Below are 19750 nucleotides of genomic sequence, written 5' to 3'. Positions count from 1 at the left end.
AGAGCGGAGGAGGCTGGACGGAAAGGCGCCTCAGTCAGCGACGCAGTGGGAAGCCGGTGGCCCCGGCGCGCCTCCTGTTTCAGACGTTATTTTACATTCTGCTAAGAAAGGAAAATCGTTACTAGGACACTTCGTAGATCGTAAGATGCGCCCCTGCTTAAACATGTGAACTCTGGGGAAAAACCATCAGAATTTCAATACTGTGAATGGTGGTCAATCCCGTAGTGCGGAAGTCAGCCCCTTGCAGCAGGGAGAAGGCCTCATTTCATGCTGACGTGTCTGCGGCTCCACTGTTTCTTCTTCCCTTTTTTAGTGTCCTTTTTTATTTTGACAGTGTGTTTATTAAAGCTGGGGACAGTGAAACAGGGAAGGGCCTAGGACAAGCAGCAGCCGGGAGACTAGGCAGGGCTGCCTTGGCTGTGGGAGCAGTAGTCACCGCGACAGAAGTGAGCCCACCGAGGCTGCTGTTGGCTCAGGGGAAAGTCGGAGAAAAGGGGAAACCGCGGGCCTTGGGGACAGGGCCAGGGGGTCCGTCTGGGGTGAGCTGCCGCTGCCCGTTGGGCTGGCGGGGACCCTTGGAGTTCAGGAGCTGCGCCTGCGAAGGGGGCGGGGGCACGGGAGGCGCTGGCGCGCCAGGCGCCGCCTCTTTCCCAGTTGGACAAGGAGAGACGAGACCCTGGGCTTGTGAGTGGCCTCTGACGTTTATGGCAAGTGATACTGGTTGTCGTCTTTACAGCAATGGTAGTTGTGAACATTTTTAAATAGGTTTTTAGGCGAGAGAAGGGGAGAGAGAAAGATCAATTTGTTGTGCCACTTACTGATGCCTCATCGGTTATTTCTCGCATGTGCCCTGACCGGCGATCGAAACCGAATCCGCAGCCTTGGTGCATCGGAACGACGCTCTAACCCAGTGAGCACCCGGCCGGGGCAGGATGGTTTTCTTTGTAATAAATGGTTCCGTGTACACACTGCATTAATTAGGTGTTAGTATGGGAAGGGGGCATCCAAATGGCTGACATCAGGGAAACGCTGTTTCACACTGTCCTGAGCCGTTCTGTGTCTGTTCCTAACAACTTCAAGACAAGAACTGCCCAGTGGTGCAGCAGAGGGCACCGGGGCGACGGACAGTGATCTGACCGTGACCGTGATGGCTGCGTAGAGGACACAGTGAATCTGGGCTGGAATTCAGACTGGGAGCGGTTCCTAGATTTCTCAAAGAGAAAGGCAAGTCCAAGCACTGTCTAAATGCTTGCAAGAAGAAAGTTGGGCTGATGTGTGGGATTAGGATCTAGAGACGGAGAAGGTGAAGGAACCAAGGAACAACCTCAGTCTCTTGCCTGCCCCTGCCCCCGTTTTTTATCATGGTAAAATATATATGTGAAAAATATTGTCGTTAAAGCATACAATTTGGCATTAATTACATTCACAATGTTGTACTACCATCACCACTATTTCCAAAACTTTTCCACCAGTCCAGGTGGAAACCAACCATTAAATAATAACTTCCCTTTCCCCTCCCCCTCCCTATACTTTCTGTCTATAAATCAAAAACTTTGGGCACCTCATGTAAGTGAATTCACACAGTAGTTGTCCTTTTACGTGTCGTTTTATTTGGCATGTTTCAAGGTTCATCCATGTAGCATGTGTCAGAAGTTTTTATGGCTGAGTATATTCCATGCCACATCTTACCTGTCCATCAACTGATGAGCATTTAGGTTGTTCCCACCTTTTTGGCTACTGTGAATAATGCTACAGTGACCCTTGGCTTCCAAGTGTCTGTTGAGTACTTGTTTCCAATTCTCTTCATGATACCTAGGAGTAGACTTGGTGAGTCATGGTTGTTCCATGTCTGGCTTTTGAGGAAGTGCTACACTGGTTCCCACAGGGGCCACACCATGTTGCAGTCCCACCAACAGTGCGTGAAGGTTCCAATTTCTCCACGTCCTCATCAATACTTTTATTTTCTTTTTAATAATTTATTATAGCCATCCTAGTAGGTGTGCACGTCCTCATCAATATTTTTATTTTCTTTTTAATAATTTATTATAGCCATCCTAGTAGGTGTGAGGTAATCTCATTTTGGTTTTGGTTTGCATTTCCTTATGACTAATGTCAAAAGTCTTTTCATTTGCTTATTGGCCATTTCTATCTTCTTTGGAGAAAGTTTATTCAAGTCTTTTTATTCCTTTTCCTTATTTTTTATTCCAGGTTTTTGAATTGGTTTGTCTTATATAGTTGGAGTGAGTTCTTCATATATTTTGGATATTAATTCCGCACAAGATACATGATTTATAAATAGTTTTTTCCATTCTTTTCACTTTATTTGTAATATTCTATGATGAACAAAAATCTTAGATTTTGATGAAGTCCATTCTATCCATGTGTGTTATTGTTGCTCATGTCATATCTAATAATTCACTGCCAAATCAGAGCCCATGAAGATTTACCCCTATGTTTCTTCTAAGAAACAGCTTTTATACTTAGCCAGTTATTCGATTTTTAGTTTATTTTTGAGTGTTTGCATGTGGAACTCCAGCTGTCCCAGTATCATCTGTTGAGAGATGATTCTTTCCCCATTGAATAGACTTCGCACCCTTTTTAAAAATCATTGGACTATATATGTTGGGTTTATTTCTGAACTCTCAATTCTCTTCCATTGGTCCGTATACTTTCTTTATGCCAGTACCATAGTGTTTTGATTGTTGTCGCTTGGTAGTAAGTTTTGAAATACAGAAGTGCATTTTCCAACTTTGTTCTTTTTCAAGATTGTTTTGGCTATGTGGATCCCCTCACAAATTCATATAAATTTAAGGTTTGGCTTTTCCACTTGGCAAAAAAAGTTGTATGAGTCTTGATAGGGATTGTATTGAATCTGTTGATCACTTTGGGTAGTATTTACATCTTAATATTAAGTCTTCAGACCATGAACATGGGGTATTTTTTCCATTTATTTGTGTCTTCTTTAACTTCTTTTAGCAGTGTTTTGGGTGTACAAGTCTTTGTTTAATTATCCCTAGGTATTTTATTTGTAAGTGGAATTGCTTTCTTAATTTCCTTTTTCAGTTGTTCATTACTAATGTATTGATTGTTGTGCATTGATCTTGTGTCCTGCAACTTAACTGAATTCATTTATTAGCTCTAGTAACTTTTCATTTGTATTAGTTGGGATTTTCCATATATAGGATCATGTAATGGGAATAAAGATAGTTTTTCTTCCTTCCCAGTTTGGATACTTCTTTTTCTTTTTCTTGCTGAATTTCTCTGGCTAGAACTTCCAGTGCTATGTTGATCATAAGTGGTGAGGGTGGGCACCTTTGTTTTGTTCCTGATCTTAGAAACTTTTCAGACTTTTACCATTGAGTATGTTTGCTGTGGGATTTTCATAGATACTGTTGAACATGCTGAGAAAATTCCTTTCTTTCCCTTGTTCTTGAGTGTTTTTGAGATGAAAGGATGTCGGATTTTAAATGCCTGTTCTCCATCTGTTGAGGTAATCATACATTTTTCCCTTTGGTTCTGTTATTGTGGTGTATTGCATTGATTGCTTTTCTTACGGTGAACTATCCTTGCATTCATGGGACAAATCCCACTTGGTCATGATGTGTAATTACCTACGTATGCTGTTAGATTTAATTTATTGGTATTTTGTTGAGAAGTTTTATATCTACGTTTATAAGGGATATTGGTCTAATTTTCTTGTGACGTCTTTGGCTTTAGTGTCAGTGCAGTGCTGGTCTCACAGGATGGTTTAGGAGGTGTTTTCTCCTCTTCAGTTTGTTGGTAGAGCTTAAGTAGGATTGGAGTTAATTCTTCTGTAATGTTTGGTAAAATTCACCAGGAAAGCCATCCATTGCATACCAATTTTGGTTCTATGTTCAGGTAATTTGTGTGTTTCTAGGAATTTATCCATTTCATTTAAGTTATCTTATTTGTTGATGTACAACTGTTCATAGTATTCTCATAGGCTTTTTATTACTGTAAGGTCAGTAGTAATATCTCTACTTTCAATTCTGATTTTAGTGACATGTCTTTTTTTCTGTCAGTCTAGCTAAACATTTGTCAATTTTGTTGATCTTTTCAGAGAACCAACTTCTACTTGCATCAACTTGTTTTTTCATTGTTTTATTTATCTTTAATTTTTATTTGTTCCCTTCTTCTAGCTTTGGGTTTAGTTTGCTTTTTTTTTCTTTATTTTTTTAGTTCCTCAAAATGGAAAGTTAGGTTACTGATTTGATATTTTCTTTTTTATTGTAGACATCTATGGCTATAAATCTTATCTGAGCACTGCCTTCACGGTGTTCCACAGCTTTTGCTCAATGTGTTTTTTCATCAAAGTATACATTTTTCATTCGTTTAACAAATATTCCTACCACCCTGGTTCTAGGTGGTGGGGATACAAGACAGGCTGCAGCTGAATAGTGGTGGGGCAGCCATTCAGGGTAGAACCAACAGGACAGCGGCTGGTGGTTTCGAATCCATAAAACAGGGCACTCTGACAAAGAACGGCTGTAACGCTGCTTTACCTTCCAGATCTTATGTAACTAGTAATACATAACGCAAGTTTCCAAAAATAGGAAAGATGCTAAAAGGCCTAGTTTGCAAAGTCTCCCTTGCTCCTCTGTGACCCTTACCTAACTCCCTGCTGGCCTGCAGACCCCTTTCCTGTGAGGAGTAGCTTTGTTTATTTGTTGGATCCTGAGGCAACCTGGTATTAATAGCGCAGAGGTGGAGGGAATTCAGGGCTTGGAGAGTGGCCATCGACCAACTAGAAGAGAAATATTTCCATGTTTTAACCAGCACAATCATCCTGCTGTATATTGACTGAATATTCAGGTTACCTGTAAGTAACCACATCTCTTCTTCCAGGGTTCTCCATTAAATGCAAACATCAAAGGTAACTTTCTATGTACTGTCTTTGCACCTTGCTTTAAAAAAAAATTTATGCTCAGCCAAGGCCTTTGTTGTTGTTGTTTTTTAGAAAGGACGGAGAAAGAGAAACATGGATTGGTTGCCTCTGGAATGCACCAGAGGCATGGGGGACCCGGGATCCAGGATCACACCAACCTTTTGGTTATGGGAGGGAGGACGCTCTGACCAACTGAGCCACACCGGCCCGCGTGCACCTTGCTTTAACTTAGCAATTTCTCCTGGAAACCCTTCGCTGTCAGTTCATAGTGTTCTCATTTTTTTCCGGTTGCGTAATTACAGAGTGGTTTGGGTGGTGACAGCTGATCCTTCCTTGTGTCATGTGTTGGCTGCGACAGCTCTTCTAATGGAAGCGTTCCAAAGGGCTTCATTCCACCTGGCTGCTCGGGAGGGTGCGGTGGGGTGTCAGCTGGGTTCCAAGCGGCTGAAAACGGGAGGCCCCAGAGCCATACAGGGCCAGTCCGGATGCCGATGCCGCCTGCAGGGGAAGAGCCAGTGGATGGGGGAGGAGGTGTGGAGGCTCCTCTGCGGGCCACGCCGAGGCCGGTCAAGGTCACGTGTCTGCCTTGGGATTATGCACACGCAGTCTCTTAAATTAGTATATTTCCCCCACTTTCCTCTTCAGTGTCTGAAAGGTTGAATCCAGTTGTCCTGTATTCTGGATCTGCTTGTTTCCTCACGATGTCCTCCGATTTCTTAATTTCCTATAAACTGCAAGGTGGGACAAAGTACCTGATTCAGATTAAGCATGATTTACACAAGATATTGTATCCATTGGTGATTCTCATGTTGCTAGGACAGGATAGTTTAAAAACCTAAGATCAAGTAATTCCTCAAACAAAATCCCCTAAGGGACTCTCACCAGGCTTATCCGACCCCCCTCCGTCCGGCTCAATCCCAGCTCTCAGGGATAAGAGACCCGTGCACACCGCGGGCCGACCTGACCCCGGGACTGGGGAGGTGGGGCGGGGCGCGGAGGCGTTTCAGCGCATGCGTACTGCGCGCGCCGGTGTGTTGCGCCCACTGGGAACTGGGCGCCGGCGCGCTCATGTGCGCTGGGCAGAAAATATACGTGGGCCGACGTCGGTACCATACTATGTCCCTGAGGAGCGGAAAGTTTCCTCTCCTCAACCCCCGCCCCAGCCCAGGCGTTCCGCGCATGCGTACTCTCCGCTTGCCCGTGCTTCGTGGCCTGAAAGGGGCGGGACAGGCGTCACGGCGCACGCGTGGTCTGAATCTGGCCGAGCTGCGCCTCCTGGGAGCAGCGCGCAGGCGTGCGCAGGCGCACTGGGTGGAGGGTGGGCGATGACCGTTGTCGGTTCTCCACCGCGACTCGCGATGGGGCGGACGGTTTTGCTGCTGCTGGCGCTGTGCGCGGTGGGCGTCCGGGGGCTCTACTTCCACATCGGCGAGACCGAGAAGCGCTGCTTTATCGAGGAAATCCCCGATGAGACCATGGTCATCGGTCAGGCGGGACGGGGGTGGACTGGGCCCCCCGTGTACCTCAGACGCGGCCGCGGCGCTCCGCGGACGAAGCGCGTGCTGACGGCTCTCTCGTTCCGCAGGGAACTACCGCACCCAGATGTGGGATAAGCAGAAGGAGGTCTTCCTGCCCTCGACCCCCGGCCTGGGCATGCACGTGGAGGTGAAGGACCCGGAAGGCAAGGTAGGGCCGCTGCCCGCCTGCTGCGGCGGGCCGACCTCCCCCAGAGCCCTCCGGGGAGCGCGGAGGGCGAGAACCCCAGCTGTCCCTGGAGCGGACAGTGCCGGTGGGGCGTGCCCTGACTTCCGCGTTGCAGGTGGTGCTGTCCCGGCTGTACGGCGCGGAGGGGCGCTTCACCTTCACTTCCCACAGCCCCGGGGACCACCAGATCTGCCTGCACTCCAACTCCACCCGGATGGCGCTCTTCGCTGGCGGCAGACTGGTGAGAGGCTGTCCTTTGGCCGCAGCTTGGAGTCGCTCACTTGGCTCCAAGTTGTGCCTCGTCGCCATCAGCATTTGTGACACTGCGGCGTAGTCACAGCTGGGGGAACAGCGAGGGGGCTCCCCCACTCAGACGTGCGAACCTCAGTGTCTCTGACCCTGCGGCTTCGGGGCTCCCGCCCTGTGTCCTTGCAGCGCGTGCATCTGGACATCCAGGTCGGGGAGCATGCCAACAACTACCCCGAGATCGCGGCCAAGGACAAACTGACGGAGCTGCAGCTCCGAGCCCGCCAGCTGCTCGACCAGGTGGAGCAGATCCAGAAGGAGCAGGACTACCAGAGGGTGAGGGCCGGCCGCTGCGCTGGGACCTGCCGTGGGCCCTCGGGACCCCCGCCTGCTGGGGTTTCTGCCTGCGGAGCGGACGGAGGGTGTTGGTCTAGAGCAGTGATTTCCTTTCTTTCTTCCTTCTTTCAGATTCTGTTTTTACTATTATTTACTTTTAAGACTTACTTTTTAGAGAGGGAGAGAGACATGGATCGGTCGCCTTTTGCACGCTCCCCCACCGGGGACCTGGCCTCCAGCACGGGCCTGCGCCCCGGCCGGGAGTCACACCCTTGCAGGCCAGTGCTCAGCCCACGGAACCACATCAGCCAGGGCGACTTTCAGCCTTTTTCATCTCATGGCGTACACAGATTACTAAAATCCTGACGCACACCAAAAAATACATTCCAGTATATTTTTTGCCAACCTGGCAAAGGAGAAAGGTATAGCTGTGATTCATTCACACCAGCCGGCTACTGCTTGTTGTGTTGGCTGGTGTCATTTTTTAATTTGACAGTCTAAGGGAGAAAGATCAGTGCCCCTGACTGAAGAGTCAGGCATTGCATGTTTTAAAGTCTTCGGCAGAGAAAAAAAATTCTGGCGGCACACCGATCGAAAGGTGCTGGTCTCGAGGGCTCTTTTTAACCTCTGTAGAGCAAAGCGGAAGTCTAGGCATCACCTCTTTACCCTGGGGTCCTGCTTGAGATGGCGGGAGCGGGAGCTGCCCCCTGCAGAGATGCTGGTGGAAAGGCTGCTGCGCGCACTTCCTGGGCCCTCCCGGTGGAGTCGGGTGGAATGTGTTCGGTCCCACCGTTGAGCATTCCCCGGGGGAGGGAAGCCCTCCCGCAGCCAGAGCGGGGCTTCCCGCACGTTTGATCCTGGGTTTCTGTCCCGCGCAGTACCGTGAAGAGCGCTTTCGCCTGACCAGCGAGAGCACCAACCAGCGGGTCCTGTGGTGGTCCATCGCTCAGACCGTCATCCTCATCCTCACGGGCATCTGGCAGATGCGGCACCTCAAGAGCTTCTTTGAGGCCAAGAAGCTGGTGTAGCGTCCTCTCCGTGTGACCCTTCCCGCTCACCTCCGTCACTTGGTACTTACCCACCTGGCTTGTGAGAGGAGAAGTGAAAAAAGAATACAAACCACATTGGTTCCCTGGCAACAAAGCATCCCAATCAGCACTTGTTCACACTGGTTCTCAAGGACACAGGACATTGATTCAAGGTTTCAAAAATGGCCTGGGGTTTGTGCACAGTCAGAACTGACTGGGAACTAAGTCTTGTGCTTCTTTTGCCTCCAGTGATTCCCCCTCCGTCCTGTCACAAAATGAGCAAATGGCAAGTCTGCCCTGTGACTTGTCTTCGTCTACCATGCAGTAGGCAATGGAAAGGCGCCACCAAGGAGGCCCCGCCTCCCTGCTCCCATGAGTCCTGGTTCACTCAGTGGCTTCGTGAATGTAAATAAGGGGCAGAGGCCCTAGAGGATTGAAGTGTTTTTCTATATACTACAACTATTTTTTGATAAATTATATATTTTCCTTCCTAGTTGAAGTGCTGCTGCCTGTGTGTGACTAGCTGGAAACATCAGTGCAGCCCCCTCTGCATTCTGTTTACGCACGTTTTTGGTAACTACTGCAGCAGCTCTCGTGATTTCAGCCGTTTGTGCCCCAGAAAGCAGACGTTCCGGCTGCTCTCGAGGCCGGAGCAGAGCCTCCTCTGCGGCACCTGAGGTTTCCATTGCACTGGGCCTCAGGAAGCGTGTGGTCGTGGTAGCGCACACAGGCAGGGCGCGCTCATCCTCCCACTCCCCTTGACCTTTATTTAAGCTATGGTAAATGTTTTCATGGAGCCAGGTTTGGTTCTTTATACAGATTTTTCCAGTGAAATAAAACGTGTTGTACTAGCTGCGTTTGAAATGAAGTGAGAGGCTGTGGGCAGAGGGGAGGCCCACAGGGAAACGGGAGACAGGACTGCTGGCCTGGACCGGCCTCTGCGGAGCAGACTGCTGTGTGTGGGCTTATGGTGCCGGGACTTGGCCACACTGCAGTTTGGGCATGTGGGTGGATGAGTGCTTGCTTAGCCATTCAGAGGGATCGTGGGAGGGGGTCAAGTCCCAGGATCATAAGTTTCAGCAGGTCTTACCACAGCCCCCTCATGCTGTCGGTTTTGGAGAACACTGCCATTAATTGCCCATTCTTGACATTTTATTTCATAGTTTTATTTATCTGACCTGCAGAACTAAATTCTTTCCTTCAGATTTTTCTCATGTCCTATACTATTTCATATATATACCTTGTAAAAATATATGCAATTTAGATTTTTAGGCATTAAGTAATTTTGAAATCCTACATGTTCCACATTTCTAGTTCTGGATGCCGTGTTAGCCCAGTGAGGGGAAGTACACATAACTGACACCAAAACTTTCTGCATGTTTATTATTTATTAAAAACACTCTATTTTTATATTTTTAAAGATTTTACTTATTTTTAGAGAGAGGGGACGGGAGGAAGAAAGAGGGTGAGAAATATCAATGTGTGATTGCCTCTTGCACACCCCTAACTGGACCTGGCTCACAACCCAGGCCTGTGCCCTGACCGGGAATTGAACCGGTGACCCTTTGGTTTGTAGGTCGGTGTTCAGTCCACTGAGCCACACCAGCCACGACTAAAGATATTTATTTTTAAAAACTAGGATCTTTTAGTCCTGGCTGGAAGATTTCATGTATTTTTAAAAGAGAGGGGAAGGGACGGAGAATGAGAGGGAAACAAACCTTGATAAGTTGCCTCTCCTATGTGCCCTGACTGGGGACTGAACCAGAAACCCAGGCACATGCCCCGACCAGGGACTAAACCAGCAACATTTCACTTGGCAGGACCCAGCTAACTGAGCCACACCAGTCAGGGCAAGATATTTAAAATTGTTTCCAGTTTTCTTTGTGTTATAGTAAACGGAAAATTGGGACTAGCTGGCTGTGTGGGCCACTGGCCTGGAGCTCTGGGAGAGGATGAAACATGTCAGGAAGGGCACACTTGTCTGCTCTGTGGCCATTACTAGGAATCCAGCCAGTAAGCAAAGACTGGACCCGGGCGGGGGGTGGCCAGGAAACCACAGGCAAGAGCTGAGGCTGGCTCCAACAGTCCGCCGGTGGGGGACATGACTGCACCTTATGTCCACAGGTCAGGGTCAGTTTGTGGTAGGAAAGGGAGTGGAGTGAGGACTGGTGAGGAACTGCATTACATTGCGCTGATGGGGCAGGCAGGAGGATGCCCATTCTGCTGGGTGGTATTCACAGACACATTGTGGCCTAAAAGCTTCCCAAGAGTTTGGCTATATCCATGGAATTCTAGAGACCCCACCCCCACTGCATACTACCCTGATTTTCTTTCTGAAATTGTTTCTTATAATGTCCTTACCAAACAGCCTTTTACCTCCTTACCATAAAAAAAGAATGAAAAAGGGTGGGGGAGCCATTCTGATGCCCTGTCATCCTCGCCGGGTCCCAGGCTCTCACTGGGACTGGCAGGACCCATGCATCTCTTGGTCCCAGTGTCACGACCTGTGGTGCATGAACTGCTGTCCTCACTCTCACCTCTGGCAGTCTTACTGGGCCCACGTCAAAGTTCGTACAAAGGGAGCATTGGGGAAGCAACACAGATTGCTAAACAACACCCAGACCCAGTCTGATGAAGCAGGTACATGTGGCAGCAGGATGACGACCCTCCGATGATGTCCATGTCCCAATCTCCGGAACCTGACTGTCACCTAACATGGCAAAAGGGACTTGAGGCTGCTAACAGCTGATTTTAAAGGGTAGCTCATCCAGGATTATCTGGGTGTTCCCAGTGCCATCACAAGTTCCCCAAAAAGTTGGAGGAGGGAGGCAAAGGAAGGTCACAGTGAAGCAATATGAGGACTCAGACACTGTTGCTGGCCCTGAAGGTGGATGGAGGAAGCGGGCCACCAGCCAACCTGGGAAAGGCAAGACAGGAGTTGTCCCTCTAGAGTCTCCAGAAGGGAATGCGGCCCAGCCAACAGCTTGATTTCAACCCCATTAGACCTTGTCAGACTTTGGACCTGTAGAACCATCAGTAATAAGTCTGTGCTGTTTTAAGCCACTAAGCTTATGATAACTTAGAGCAGCAACAGCAAACTAATACAGGTGAGAACCAAGCATCTTCGTTTCCTTTTAATCCTCACCTGAGCATGTGTGTACTGCTTTTTAGAGAGAGGAAGGCAGGGGAGGAACATCATGTGAGAAAAACATGGATTGGCTGATCAGGATTGAACCTGCAACCCTTTGGTGCAGGAGAGGACGCTCCAAACCAACTGACCCACCCGGCCAGAACAAGAACCCTCATTTTAACCAAGCTGTGCAGGTAACTGATGGGCAGTCAGTTGAGGGAACCCCAGACCTACCTTCCTTTTTGTCTCATGCTACATCCCCCGTCTTGGCACAGTCCCATTGCTGTGGCCTTTCCTCATAGTGCCTGTGGCCCTGAATCTCGGCCAGCCTCTCGGTGGCCGCTCCCACGTACCGCTACTACACCCACTGCTACTTGCGTCTACTCAGAAAGCTGCTGTCCCCGCCCAAGTTCCTGCGTACCCACTGTCACAGGCCCTGGAACACCGGCGCCGGGAACAACTCCTGAGCGCAGGAGGCGGAGCAGCCACCCCGGGCAGCAGTGCCGGCGAGGGTGCTCCCGAGTAGCCACCACGGGCCGCACTCCTGTTCTTCGGGAGTCACGGGGAATGGGGCCCAAAGACTAGGGCGAGGGTCAAAGACGCGCTGCCGAAGGTGAAGCCACAGCCAGCATCGTGTACTTGCGAGCGGTTTGTCCCGTGGGGCGGCGGGGGCGAGCACAGGGGGACACAGCCGCGTCCACGCAGCCCCGCCCTGCCGCAGCAAACCCCCGCTCAGCACGCGCTCGGAGCCAGCGTCAGAGGGCGAAGAGGGAGCCGCGGGGCTCCCAGGCGACCCCCAGCCTCCCGGCTCCGGACATCGAGAGCCGCCGCAGCCACAGAGCTCGGCCGGAACACCGGAAGCCTAGGCTCCAGCACTTCCGGGAGTGATGGCTTCTCCGACGCTCATTGGTTGTTGCTTTGACCCGCCCGCGCGTCGCACTCTTTTTCTTCCCCGCCGCGCGTGCGCATTGACATTACAGAGCCCCAGCATGGCGGACGCCGAGGAACTGGGATTCGAACACATGGGCCTTGACCCTCGGCTGTTGCAGGTCCCCGGTGTGGCGGGGCGGCGGGGACGCGGCAGGCTGAGAAGCCGGGCCGACCTGGCGGGGGCGGCGGCGGCAGCAGAGGCGCGCGCCGCCTGAGCCACCCCTCGTGTCTCCTAGGCTGTCACCGACCTGGGCTGGTCACGACCCACGCTGATCCAGGAAAAGGCCATCCCACTGGCCCTGGAGGGGAAGGACCTCCTGGCTCGGGCTCGCACTGGCTCTGGAAAGACGGCCGCCTATGCCATTCCGATGCTGCAGCTGCTGCTCCGTAGGAAGGCGGTGCGTCACGGGGGCGGCCCAAAGGCGGGGAGGGAGACGCAGGCGCCTGCGAGCGTGTCGTGCCCTCTCTGAAGGCCGCGTGGTTGTCGTCAGCCTTTCCCAGATCCAGGTTTTCTTGTGGCCTCTCACCCGTGAGGGATGGCGCTGTCGTGGCCGACGTTCTGGGCTGCACTTCAGGTCACCTGGGTCCTAGTCCGGGCCCTGCTCCTGCCACTCGGTGTAATCCCGAGTAAACTTCTTTCCGCGGGAAACACTGGGCACTCCCTCCCCCTGCTTGTCGGCTGTGCTGAAACTGCAGCTGTTTGGCTGGTGCACTTTAAATAACTCGGTAACTGTGAACTAAGTTAGTCTTTGAGGGTCGGCGCCTGGGGAAGGAGCCTTCTTGTTCCCCATTCTGAGGTGCGGAGAAGTAAGCACTGAGCTGTGTCCCAGTCACAGCAGTCGGGCCAGATTGCCCGGAAGAGTTAGAGAAAGCCCCAGGTAGCCACGGTGATGGGAACTGGCTGAAGTCCTTAATTCATGCTCTTGCAGACCGGCCCTGCGGTGGAGCAGGCTGTGCGTGGCCTTGTCCTCGTGCCTACCAAGGAGCTGGCTCGGCAGGCCCAGTCCATGGTTCAGCAGCTGGCTGCGTACTGTTCCCGAGACGTCCGGGTGGCCAATGTCTCAGCCGCGGAAGACTTCGCGTCCCAGAGGTGGGTGAAAGCCCCCAGGGCCACAGGGGAATGAAGCTGCACAGAGCTGTGGGTTTGGGTTTGAGTGGTCCCGGGTGAGGCCCCAGCTGCACCTTCTCCCCGACACTGAGGTGTTGCCCCCGCAGAGCTGTGCTGATGGAGAAGCCGGACATAGTGGTGGGGACCCCTTCTCGCATATTAAACCACGTGCAGCAAAACAGCTTGAAGCTGCGAGACTCCCTGGAGCTGCTGGTGATGGATGAGGCTGATCTTCTCTTCTCCTTTGGCTTCGAGGAGGAGCTCAAGAGTATTCTCTGGTGAGGAGGAGGCATGTGGGGGCTGTGAGTTGACACCAGGGCTGGGGCGGGTGGCCAGAAGGTGCCGCAGTTAGAGGCCCTTGGAGCCGGAGTCTGAGGGGGCCCTGTTTTGTTTCAGTCACTTGCCCCGGATTTACCAGGCTTTTCTGATGTCGGCGACTTTCAATGAAGACGTACAAACGCTCAAGGAGCTGGTGCTGCATAACCCGGTGAGTGCGCTGTGCAAGCATCTGGGGTGGCTGCCATTGTACACTCGAAGGTCTTGGTCTTCTCTGTTCAGAGGAGTCTTTTGATGTTTCTTTTTTTTTGGGGGGGGACAGTTGTTACTGGTTTAGTCTCCAGGTTTTAAAGCACTAGAAACGAGTAGTCATCAACACCCTCCTCTCTTTAAATCTAAAGTCACTGTGCAACTCCAGAGGTCCCGTAGGCGTTTAAATCAGACTTCGCCTAAAGGCCTGAGCAGGGACCCCCAAGGGGCAGAAAGGCTGCCTTTAGCAGCAGGGTGAAGGTTCTCTACTTTGTGATCTCTGCTTTTAGAAAGGTTGCTGCTGTCGGGTGTCCCTCCTCACTCTGGTCTGCGTTACTCTGTGTTCTGTTCCCCAGATGCTTTGCGTGTAATTTTATGTCCTTCATACTGTACAGTAATTGGGGGCCGTTGACCCCTTACACCAGCCGGAGGGGATCTGTGCATTGTGCTTGGCGAGCTGATGGCTTGCGATAGAGTTTCTGTCTTCTTTCCTGACCGCAGGCCTGTCCCCCTAGGTTACTCTCAAGTTGCAAGAGTCCCAGCTGCCAGGGCCAGAGCAGCTACAGCAATTTCAGGTTGTCTGCGACACCGAGGAAGACAAGTTCCTTTTGCTCTATGCCCTGCTCAAGCTGTCGCTGATTCGGGGCAAGTCCCTGCTCTTTGTCAACACACTAGAGCGGAGTTACCGGCTGCGCCTGTTCCTGGAGCAGTTCAGCATCCCCACCTGCGTGCTCAACGGGGAGCTCCCCCTGCGCTCCAGGTGTGCTGCGGCTGCCGGCTCGGCTGAAATGCGTTGAAGTGGGGGTTGCGAAGAGTAGATGCCGTTGATATTCCTGTTTCTTAAGCACTTAGAGGCCAGGCTTCGGGCTTAACTGATAGCATCTTTGTCATAAACTCTGAGAGACCCACTGTTGCTCTGTCTTCAGCTGAGGGGCTGAGTTGCTAAGATAAAGCAGGAGGAGAGTTTAAGAAGAGGGAAAGGCCAGAGGGCGGTGCTGGGCGGGATGAGCTGCCTCCAGCTTGCCCTTGGGGTTGACTTTTCCCTCCTGGCCCCCAGGTGCCACATCATCTCACAGTTCAATCAAGGCTTCTATGACTGTGTCATAGCCACTGACGCCGAAGTCCTGGGGGCCTCGGCCAAAGGCAAGCGTCGGGGCAAAGGGCCCAAGGGGGACAGGTGAGTCCATGTTTCTGTCCTCCTAACCCTCCACAGAGGGACAAACCAGGGTTCTAGAGTTGGGGGCCAGGTCTTGCTGCTAGTGTAGCCCACAGAGCACATGCTCAGCTGCTGGGCCCGGAGAACGGGAGTGAAAGGGACATGTGGCCCCTGGTGGCACAGGGGCCAGGCTGCCTGGGTTGTTGGCACACTCTCTGGTGCCAGGAGATGACCCAGCCTGCTTTGGGTGTAGCTGTGACTTATGGGGGGGATATTTCTAAGGGGCAAAGGGAGCTGTAGTCTGTCTGCCTGATGGGGTTCTTAGATCACCCCACAGGGCAGTTAGTTCCATTGTTGCCCCAGAGCTGAGGTAAGGGCGAGAGTGTGGCTGCTCCACTGCCCTGTTCCAGGAACAGCTCCGAAAATGAGTCTTCCCCTTGCAGGGTCCTGTGGCTTCACACAGGCTTTGTCTGGAGGCTGGGGGTTAATTAAGCTTGAGAGCACAGCCCAGGGAGTGCGGGGGTGAGTCTGTGGTGGGTGTTTCCTGCAGGGCCTTGGACCCGGAAGCAGGTGTGGCCCGCGGCATAGACTTCCACCACGTGTCTGCTGTGCTCAACTTTGACCTGCCCCCCAATCCTGAGGCCTACATCCATCGAGCGGGCAGGTAGGGGAGCTGGGCATGGCAGGCTGGGTGCCAGAACTGTGGACATCCGCGGGACTCAGGCCAGAAACGCGAGCTGGGCCATTTCTCCTCGCAGGACGGCACGTGCCAACAACCCAGGCGTGGTCTTGACCTTCGTGCTGCCGATGGAGCAGTCCCACCTCAGCAAGATCGAGGAGCTTCTCGGTGGAGGTAAGAGCCAGGGCCAGGCTTCGCCCATGATGCTTTGGACCCGGTGATGGTGACGGAGCCAGGACAGTAGTGGGGCCAGCCACCACCTATCTGCTCAGCCCTACTTGCCCCATGTCCCTCGCTCCATCCTTGTCCTGCCCTCTGTAGCAGCACATCCCCCTTCACAGATGAGCAGGCCCAGGTCCAAGTCCCATTTACTGCCTGCCCCAGGGATGGAAGGGGCAGGGGAGACGGTGCTGGGGCTGGTAGTGTCTCAGGAGGTGGCCTGGGAGAGGGCGCTGTCTCGGGGCTGCCAGGCTGTGTCCCTGGCTATGGGAAGAGGACGGTGGAGAAGCAGTGGGCGAGCTGCCCGCCACCGGGATGTTAGGGTGCAGGTGGCCTTGGGGGAGGTGAGTGGGTGGCTGGGCAGGTCCTGCAGCTGAGGGCTGTGACGGGCACCCAGGATACGGGGACAGTGGGCCGCCCTGGCTGCAGCACCCTGGAGGATGTGGTGCCTGTTGGGAAGGCCCAGGTGGTCGCTGCATGTGCCCATCTCATCACACGGAGTGGGCGGGCGGGTGCCAGCTGCCTCGGCCTGGGGCGTGGTATGGAGGGCTGTGGGTCTGCAGCCTGGGGCCGCTCTGCTGCTTCTCCACAGGGAGTGGGGCCCCCGCTCTGCTTCCCTACCAGTTCCACATGGAGGAGATTGAAGGCTTCCGCTACCGCTGCAGGGTGAGTGGGCCAGGGTGGAGGGTGGGTTCCTGAGGGACCGGGGACCGGGCCGCCTATGTCCTGACCCTCAGCGTCCACGCAGGATGCCATGCGCTCCGTGACTAAACAAGCCATCCGGGAGGCGAGGTTGAAGGAGATCAAGGAGGAGCTTCTGCACTCGGAGAGGCTGAAGGTGAGGGGGGGGCGGGCAGGTGCGTCAGCTCCGTGGCGAGGCCTCGGCAGGTGGGCGACGTGGGAGCCATCTCTCTGGCTGGGAGGTGACTCCGTTAAGGACAGTCGCTCCATGTGACACAATGACGGAGTCTGTGGATGTGCACAGCTGTGCGTGTGCCCAAGCTCGTCACAGCACTGTGAGTCCGGGTGCGCTGAGCAAAGTGGGGAGTGCCGCACACACAGAGGGTGAGACGATGTTTGTGGGTCAGTGCGGGGACAGTCTGAGGTGGCGCCAAGTGACAAGGGCATGCTGTGCTGTCGTGTGCCACCAAGGGCTTCACAGAAAAGGGAGCGCGTGCGATGGGGGAAATGAGACCCCGTCAGCTGCTGCCCCTGCGAGGGGACAAGGTGCCTGGGACAGGCGGTGGGGCACCGCAGCTTTGTAAGTCCCAGACACGAGTCGCCGATCAGAGACCCCGTGGGATCACAGGGGACGCCCTGCAGCGCTCTGTCTCTCCCCCGTCAGACGTACTTTGAAGACAACCCCAGAGACCTCCAGCTGCTGCGGCACGACCTGCCCTTGCACCCCGCTGTGGTGAAGCCTCACCTGGGCCACGTCCCCGACTACCTGGGTGAGCGGGGCCTGAGCACGCCGGGGCGCGGTGGGTCCTCGAGACTGTGCGCTGGGCTGACGGGACCATGGAGACCGGCGGCCGCGTGTACTCAGACGTGTGCAAACACGTTTCCCAGCCGTGTTGCTCTGTTGCGGGGACAGGTGGCACAGGGACAAGGAGAGCCTCATCTTTGTCATGAAGGAGCGAAATCATTTGCCAGCAGCATATTGCTGGCAGGCGAGGGCATCAGGGGGCCGTTCAGGGGCCGTCAGGCCATGTGGCCTGGCCATGTGGGGCTGTGCCCCTCCCAGGGTGGGTGGAGGTGAGGGCAGGGGTCAAGGACCCTGCAGCAGGTCAGGGGGAGGACAGCGGACAGGTAAAGGAAGGCTGCGTGGGGAGGGGCCCCCAGTTTGGCATGAATCTGTAGGGACACGGCACTCGGGGGAAGATCACAGGTTTTCTTCCTGTTTTAGTAGCATTTTCTTTTTAAAACACACACCTTTACTTTTTTTCCCTGTCACATGATTATTGCAACAAACTGTGATGACAGATAGCATCATGGGCACTTGGACATGGGACAGGAGTGTGGCCCTGGGTCAGATGGGAGAGGGCCCGCTCGAGGGCCTGGGGGGCGTGGGGGTGGGTGGGGATCGGGCAGGGCTGGGCGGCAGCTGCTGAGCCTCTGGTCTCTCCCAGTTCCTCCTGCTCTCCGTGGCCTGGTTCATCCTCACAAGAAGCGGAAGAAGGTGTCCTGTAAGAAGGTCAGGGTATGTTCTCTCCCTCACCTCGTTCATTGTCACCACGGTGGGCTCGCCTCAGAGGAGAGTGGCCCCAACAACTGGCCCTCGATCCCTGGCCGCCAGGTCAAAGTCACAGGGCTGGGACCTCTCAGCCACCCACACGTACCTCCAGGGGCAAAGGAGGACCCACTTTCTGGCTCCGCCGCCCTCCCCTTCCCCCAGGCTGCAGGAGGGAGGTGGGGCCTGGAGGCGACCACAGGAGCCTCTGGCCTGGGCACCTGGGCTGCAGGTCCTGCAGTGGTGGCACCACCCGCTTCTCAGGGCCTGTCTCGGTTTGAGCGTTTGGACTTACGGTTCCCCCAGCTGACCTGTGACCTTGCCCCCACAGAAGGCAAAGGCCCAGAACCCACTGCGCAGCTTCAAGCACAGAGGAGAGAAGCGCAGACCCACATCAGGGCCCTCCTGAGTCCATGCAGGCCGCCTGCGTGTCTTCCCGGGCCATCGGGGCCGAGCACGTGGGGAGCGGGCTTCCCCTCCGACAGACTGGATTCCTGCTGAACGGACGCTCTGGGCTCCAGGCAGGCCGACAGTGGTCTCCGGGTCCGCGTTGCGGCCAGGTCGGCAATTGTGCCTTAAAGACAATAAAAATTCTAGCTGCCTCGGTGTGGGCCTCCTGCAGGTAGGAAGGGGCCAGCCTTGGAAACTGTCTCTGGGAGGCAGCCCTGCCTCTGCCAGCTGCCTGTGGCCCCTTTGGCCAGCAGGGGTCAGCATGTAGCTCTGCAGCCTGTCCAGGTCTCTTTCCAGCCCACAGCTGCTCCTGTGGCCTTTCTGTTTGGGGTCATGCTGACCAGCCTCTGTCCTCTGAAGCTTGTAAATGACATGTCACCTACAGGGAGGACAGGCCTTCCTCACCACGAGTCTGCTGCCTCCCCATCCAGTGCCACATGCAGTGGATTCAACCGTCCACCACCTCGGCCCTCAGGGACGCTGTGTTTGGGCTCCTGGTGCTGCTCTGCTCCTCCTGGCAGCCTGGGGGGAGGGGGCACTCATATATGGTGCCTCCGCCCTGCACTCGGCCATGAGGCCCCAACAGAAGAGGGTTGCCCCTGGCCGGCCTCCCAGCTCCTGCTGTCCAGAGGAGGGAGTCTGCGAACCGCCCTTGACTGTGCCCCTCATCCTGGGACAGCCACCACCTGCTGGCCAGGCCGCACAGACCATGCTGCGGAGGGGAGGCCTGACGTGGGGCGGGGGGCCCCGGGAAATAGTCGGGAAGGAAGTCTGGTGGGCTGGAGTATTTCAGGAGGAAAATGCGGCTGTGGTGTCAGCACAAGTGGGTGGGCACAGGGCCGAGGGCTGGGTGTTTGGTCATTGCTGGGTGAGTTGGAGGGACCTTGGGTTTGGGGTCTCACCCTTTTCTGCTGCTGTTTAGGGACCAGGCTGTGGGTGTGGGAAGGGGTCTCTGCCCAGGTGGCGTCATGCACATATGGCAAGACACAGCCTGAGCAGTGCCCCAGGGTTCCCGCGCCCCCCCGTGGCTCCGGTGCGCTCGGAGGCAAGAACAGCAGCTTTGTAGCCTCTGCCCCCTGGCAGCATGGGAGAGCTGGACTCAG

General features: G+C 54.1%; 2 protein-coding genes across 4 annotated transcripts; both read left to right on the top strand.

Moving 5' to 3' along the window:
- The first annotated feature begins 118 nt into the window (after positions 1–118).
- Positions 119–8719, top strand: TMED4 (transmembrane p24 trafficking protein 4). Of its 2 annotated transcripts, none has more exons than XM_090286971.1 (5): positions 119–140; positions 6492–6592; positions 6726–6851; positions 7046–7192; positions 8071–8719. In XM_090286971.1, exons 2-5 carry the CDS (start codon positions 6509–6511, stop codon positions 8218–8220), a joined length of 507 nt encoding a protein of 168 aa, XP_090143097.1. In that variant the 5' UTR covers positions 119–140; positions 6492–6508; the 3' UTR covers positions 8221–8719. The 2 variants fall into 2 exon arrangements, with proteins under 2 accessions (XP_090143097.1, XP_090143096.1); XM_090286970.1 differs by lacking the exon at positions 119–140 and adding an exon at positions 6192–6391.
- Positions 8720–12294: 3575 nt separating this feature from the next.
- On the top strand, positions 12295–18606 carry DDX56 (DEAD-box helicase 56). Of its 2 annotated transcripts, XM_090286968.1 has the most exons (14): positions 12306–12399; positions 12517–12678; positions 13210–13370; positions 13496–13666; positions 13785–13875; positions 14429–14673; positions 14971–15090; positions 15620–15733; positions 15828–15922; positions 16560–16633; positions 16716–16805; positions 17313–17418; positions 18097–18167; positions 18529–18606. In XM_090286968.1, exons 1-14 carry the CDS (start codon positions 12340–12342, stop codon positions 18604–18606), a joined length of 1638 nt encoding a protein of 545 aa, XP_090143094.1. In that variant the 5' UTR covers positions 12306–12339. The 2 variants fall into 2 exon arrangements, with proteins under 2 accessions (XP_090143093.1, XP_090143094.1); XM_090286967.1 differs by lacking the exons at positions 18097–18167; positions 18529–18606 and having other exon boundaries at positions 12295–12399; positions 17313–17757.
- The last annotated feature ends 1144 nt before the right edge of the window (positions 18607–19750 follow it).

This window comes from Furipterus horrens, unplaced genomic scaffold (assembly GCF_987537825.1).
Source record: "Furipterus horrens unplaced genomic scaffold, mFurHor1.1.pri manual_scaffold_9, whole genome shotgun sequence".
In the NCBI taxonomy this organism is placed as follows: domain Eukaryota; kingdom Metazoa; phylum Chordata; class Mammalia; order Chiroptera; family Furipteridae; genus Furipterus; species Furipterus horrens.
The sequence above is the reverse complement of the archived record's forward strand: the minus strand, read 5'-3'. Positions and strand labels throughout refer to the sequence as shown.